The following is a 5,854-nucleotide window of genomic DNA, read 5'->3' as shown; positions in this document are numbered from 1 at the left end:
TTCTTGTACCTTCCTGCTCTTGGCTATGGGGGCCCTCTGCGGCGTCCCCACGTGCCCTGGGCTGGATGTTTGGGGGGATTGCCCGGCAGGCGGTCTCTCTCTGCAGCTCCATGGCGTGTCTTGGGGGGGGTCTTGGCGTGGGGATGGCCGGGCGCTCTCCCCCTGAGTACATTCCATCACCATCCACCTCAGCGAAACATAAACACTCACCTGAGCACAGATGTCAGCTCACCTTAGCACTAACCGTTTGTGTGACAGAATGAAAGTCTTTATCTGTGTGTAGATAGGCCCCGCCCATTCTAGTTTGTTACTTAGTCCTGGTTGTTCTGTGATGTTGCTTCCCTCTGTTGCCTTCTTCTTCTTTCTCTTTTTCCCTAACCCCCCCTTCTTTTTTTCCGACCGGTCCAACAACAAAAAATAAAAAATAAAACAAAACATAATCAATATAAATAAAGTTTAGCATGAAATACAACAGGGGTTTATACTCAATAAATCCCTGTTGTGACAGTAAAATCTGCTCAACACAAGAGGCTCTCAGCCCACATCTGTTGGCTCAGCTGTTGGACAGGACAAGTTTAAATAAATAAATAAAAAAAAAAAAACGCAGAAATTGATTGTCTTGTTGTTTTATTGTCTAGTTTTTGTTTTGTGTTATTGTGGATGACATTTGTAAATCATCAAGATTGCCACTTTGGATCATTTTGTGGAAATTATATAGAATGAAAACAACCGTGACGATTCAGTTGGTGAGGTAATGAAGGTGAAATGAAAGTCACATGACCTCCCCAGTTTGATCAGAGCTCTGAACCATGTTTCCAGACAAAAGTTCTGCTGGAGATTCAAAACAATGCAGATCATGCCGTCACTATTCTCATTAAATCTTTGTAATACAATAGGTTTGTCTGAGTCCTTCCTCCAGCAGCAGCCATAACCATGACAGAGAAAACTTGCTGTAATAAATTCACTTAAATCTGATGTAAAAGTGAATTGAATCTGGTCTGTAATGCAGATTTTATGGTCAATGTTGTTATTTAACTTTCACCAAACCAACTTCACTTTGTTTTTATCTCGGAGTTTGTATTGTTGGTGTGTTTTATCTCTGTAATTCACTATTTGGTCATTTTTATGTTTATTTATTCAAGTGATAAACATGTCAAACACTCACCCATGTCAGCCAGGTTACACAGCGCCAGCAGACAGACGTTGACCAGGGGGTCGTTCTTGGGATATTCCCTCATTATGGAGACCAGCCTGGCAATGACACCACTCTGGACTAACTGGTCTTGTTGGTACGCTGATGAAGAGGTTAGAAAGTGGAAGAGTTTAAGGAAAGGAGGTCACTGTTGGTACAAAAAAAAGGATATTGGAAACTTCAATTTCTAGAAACTGATACCAGAAAGGTCTAGAGGTCAGATGCAGAGGAAAAAAACGCAATTTTCATTTCTAATTTGTGTTCATCTCTTGAAGCTGAGTAATGGCCTATAGACTAAAAATCTTCACCATCACCATCTATTCCCGTGGCTCTATCAGTCACTAAAACATTCTGGTGCAACATTTCAGGAAAGAAGATTGAAGTTTGTTTGCCATTACTCAGTTTCAAGACATCTCTTGGATCAGTGAGAGTTCCACCAACTATTGTTATCAATAACTGACTAACCTTCCTGTAAACATGAAACCGTTTTAGATGTGAGAACCACAGGAGCATGCTCTGGACTGTGGTGGAAGAAGAGTCAGACATTTTAAAACAGCTCAGGCCTTTTGTTGTCAAACAGTTCTGAATGTAGTATTTCCTTAAAACTTAAATGAGCTATAATAAAAATAAATATTCACATTAGAGAGTACCCTCACTGGCTCCTGTGGTGAAGCTCCAGATATGTTAAGGTGAAATTTAACGCATTAGTGGTGACTGAACCTGCAGCTTCTCTAACCCCTGTGCTCCTTCTCCATTAAACTGACTTCCACTCTCTTTACTGCAGTTCTGATGTTCAGCCTGAGCTGCAGCAGGTTATCTCAACCGTGAGTGCACGTGATGCTCTCTGATGATTCAAACCCGACTGTCAGAACAGCTCACCATTGTCAAAGCAGATGCGCCCGATGGCCCTGCCTGTGTTCAGCAGCATGTCCTCGTTGCTGCTGTTCAGATGCGGAACCAGAGCTTTGACCAGTCCGGCCTCGATGCAGGACTCCCTCACTGCAGCTGGAACACAGAGGAGAACCGTGGTGTCGAGGATCCACTGAAATGTCTTTACGAATAGCTGAGTCACTGTTAGGATGTGTGTACTCCTGCTTTAATTTCTCCTCAAAGATTCTAATTGAGAGGAGCGTTTGGCTCCTCTACCATCCCCAATTCAGGATGGAGCCAAAGCTGTTTCTGCAGGAGCTCCATGTAAAAGATAACATGTTGAACTTTATAAAATATTTTTTTCTTCTACACGCAACTCTTAAAAAAGACCACCTTTCCAGATAAAAGCAGCAGCACTGACAGCAGAAAAAAAGTTTTGCTATGAGATGCTGTTCTTCAGAGAAGCTGGACCTTAGAGGAACCATAACATGAAAAACCACCTTTTTGAGGTTTTAAGCGTATTATTCTGTTCATTCCTCACAATAAACAACCCCAAAGCGGTATTCTGATCGTTTCATGCATTTCTGAGTAATCCTCTAAAAACCTGCACTCTCAGTGGTTATACTTCACTCTAAAAGGCTTAAGAAAATCATGGCATGGTCCCTTTAAAGGTTGATCTTTGATCATTCAGCATTTTCTTTGTTCTAACTACTGATGTAAATTCGGGTTCTTCTTTTTTTGTCTTTCAGTTGATTCTTTCACAGATCTCTGTATACATCATTCATTTCCACCCTATCTTTGTAACCTCCTCACTTTCACCAACCTCCTTCATGTCCTCCCCCAGCCAGCAAAACGAAATAGACCCCACATGTTTTTAAAGTGGGCAGAAAATGTGGGTCCCAAATGGGTTTGTCCACAGTTTCCATGGTTCCCCTATCTGTGTTTACCCACATTGACTTAAGAGACATTCAGTGGGTTGGCTCGCTATGCTATCCAGCCACCCGGTGGACAGGGGAGGTCCCTAGCTTGCCACAGATGCGCTCACCTGCATGCTACAGTGGAGCTCGCCCTGCTCGATACAGCAGAGCATGCTAGCTCATTACAAAGAGCTTGCTAGCATGCTACACGAGAGGTCGCTAGCTTGCTACAACACAGCTCCCCAACAGTGCTTGCTAACTCGCTACAGCGTAGCTCACTAGCTTGATCCAGCAGAGCATGGTACAGTGGAGCCTACCCACTGAGTGTCCACTTAAGCCAATGTGGGCAAACACAGGTGGGGGCACCATGGGAACTGTGGACAAACCCGTTTGGGACCCACATTTTCTGCCCACTTTTAACCATATGGGGCCCACTTGGCCTTGCTGGTTGGGCATCCTCTAGATCCATGAACCTCCTCTTTGGTCTTCCTCTGCTCCTCTTCTGGCAGCTCCAACCTCAGTATCCTTTTACCAAGATTATCACTGTACCTTCTCTCAAACTACCCAAACGATTACAATCTGCTTCCCTGCATTTATCTCCAGAACATCTACCATGATCTGATCCTCTGATGTATTCATTCCTGATCCATCCTGGTCTCTCCCAAAGAGAACCTCAGCATCTTCATCTCTGCTTCCTGTCTCTGCATCAGTCTCTAAACCAACAACATGGCTGCTCTCACCACAGTATTCTACAGCTTTCCTTTTATTCTTGATGACACTCTTCAGTCACACATCACACCTGAAACCTTCATCCTAACTGGGATAGGCTCCAACACCCCTGTGACCTAGAAAGGGATTAAATGAGTTTGGAAAATAAAGAAAAAGACAGAATTTTGTCTAGGTGTTTTTTGGAGTCTCCATGACCCTTTAAGACAGTTTGTCCAACTGGTGACAGGTATGAGCATCAGTACCTCTGGAGGTTTCACTTCTGCTTTATTGGTAGGCACTTTGTTAAAAAAACAAAATCTGAATTCTGTTGATCCTCTGTACATTTTTAAAGAACCAAACCAAAAGGCTTAGAGAAAACAAACCTTCTCGTGCCATCTCTGCCACCACCAGAGCCACCTGGCAGCTTAGACTGCCTTTACGCAGCAACACCTGCGCCAGTGACGGCAAAATCCCACTTTTGGCAATTTCAATGGCAGCATCCTTCTCTGTGGAGACAAACAGTTTTGAGTTCTGGTAAAGTATCAAACCAACATGGAGTTGTTAATTCAAAGTCTGGTCCCAAAGAATGTTGACATGGAAACAGAGCATCTAAAACTGGTGGTTCAGTTGCAAACATTTGTATTTTACATCATTAAACCTTTAACACCGGAGCTCCAGTGTTTATGTTCTTTAATTTACTGGAACTTCTCAACCATTAACATGATAACTCCAGTGGATTTTGAAGGTGACAAACACATTTTCTCCTTCAGAATCTGCGGGAATTGTTGTACTTCACTGGTTAATTTTTGTCCATGGCCAAAGAATGAAAGGAAACAAATCCAGCAGAGCGAAAAGGAGATTACACGATCCTTTGGGATGGATGCTCAGGGTGTTTGTGTGAGTTTTCTAAAGTAATGACCATTTTTGTCTTACTTTTCTCTAAGAGTCCAGCCAACACCGTGTCCAGATGAGGCTTCAGCTCCTCCTCAACCAGGTCTGTACTGACACTGATTGCTTTTAAAGCTTCGCTCACAGAGTCTGCAACAACAGGAAAAAGAAAAAAAAAAAGATTAAGAAAAGGCAGAAAAATCAATAAAGCATTTTCTTTCTCATATCTTAGTTCAGGAGTGTCAAACCCAATCGCACAAAATCCAAAATCCCAAACATACCTTAGGCTGAGGGATGAACAGGATAAACATTTATTGAACAACTAATACAAAATTTTTAAAACTTTAAAGCTGTAACTTTTTAACATAATTATGAACTAGATATATAGCATTACCTGTGATAATGCTAATGTGAATGTTGTAAACTGAATTTGGCTGCTGAAGATTCTGAAACTGATAGCCAAAAACCCTGAAATTGATAGCTGAAAACGCTGAAGCTGATAGCCAGCTAAAATATTAGCTAAATGATAAATTAGCCAATAATAATAATGATAATAATAAAAAAAACTTAGATTAGTCCAAACAGCTAGGATGTAGCTGAAAAAATAGCTAAACTTCAAAATAGGCTAAAAAATGTAAAAAGCCTAAATTAGCCTAAGCAGCTAGTGTGTAGATTAAATACTAGATAAATTCTAAAACAGCGTGTAAAAAAAAAAAGTCTAAATTAACCAAAACAGCTAGCATGTAGCTGAAATATTAGCTAAACTTCAAAATAGCCTAAAAAATCTTAGTAAATGCCAAAATAGTCCAAATAGCAAAATTTTTAAAACTTCAGAACCATAACTTTTTAACATAATTATGAATAATAAAAAGGCAGGAATATTATTCCATGATAAATTAACTTAAACCTTAAATAACTTTCAATATTTTACTCTGCATAAAAATATATTTTGTCGTTACCAAGTAATGAGGGAGATCTAGACATACCAAATATTCAGCGTATATTTCATGTACTCATTACTGAATCATAGAAGTCTATTTCAGTGGATTATGAAAACTCGCTGGTATTATGGTATTTATTTGCAGTTTGTAAATGTTAAACTGTTATGATGAGGAGGATTGAAGTACCAGACAACAGGTGGGTGGTGAGCCAAGATTAATGTATTAATTATTTATTAATTAATTATATGAGGCTGCACGGTGGTGCAGTGGTTAGCGCTCTTGCCCCACAGCAAGAAGGCCCTGGTTCAAGTCCCGGCTGGGGGAACTCAAAAAGAACC

At 40.8% G+C, this 5,854-nt stretch overlaps 1 protein-coding gene across 2 annotated transcripts in view; it reads right to left on the bottom strand.

Moving 5' to 3' along the window:
• Positions 1-5,854, bottom strand: part of si:dkey-191g9.5 (rap1 GTPase-GDP dissociation stimulator 1) — a 32,710-nt gene that overhangs the window by 19,890 nt on the left and 6,966 nt on the right. For both annotated transcript variants that reach the window (XM_024297989.2, XM_024297990.2), the window contains exons 2-5: positions 4,621-4,725; positions 4,071-4,193; positions 2,072-2,197; positions 1,166-1,294 (exon numbers count right to left, since the gene is read on the bottom strand). In XM_024297989.2, coding sequence (XP_024153757.1) covers positions 1,166-1,294; positions 2,072-2,197; positions 4,071-4,193; positions 4,621-4,725 — 483 coding nt within the window. The remainder of the gene's footprint in view (positions 1-1,165; positions 1,295-2,071; positions 2,198-4,070; positions 4,194-4,620; positions 4,726-5,854) is intronic.

This window comes from Oryzias melastigma, linkage group LG15 (genome assembly GCF_002922805.2).
Source record: "Oryzias melastigma strain HK-1 linkage group LG15, ASM292280v2, whole genome shotgun sequence".
Classification (NCBI taxonomy): domain Eukaryota; kingdom Metazoa; phylum Chordata; class Actinopteri; order Beloniformes; family Adrianichthyidae; genus Oryzias; species Oryzias melastigma.
This window is presented reverse-complemented; position numbering and strand designations above follow the sequence as displayed.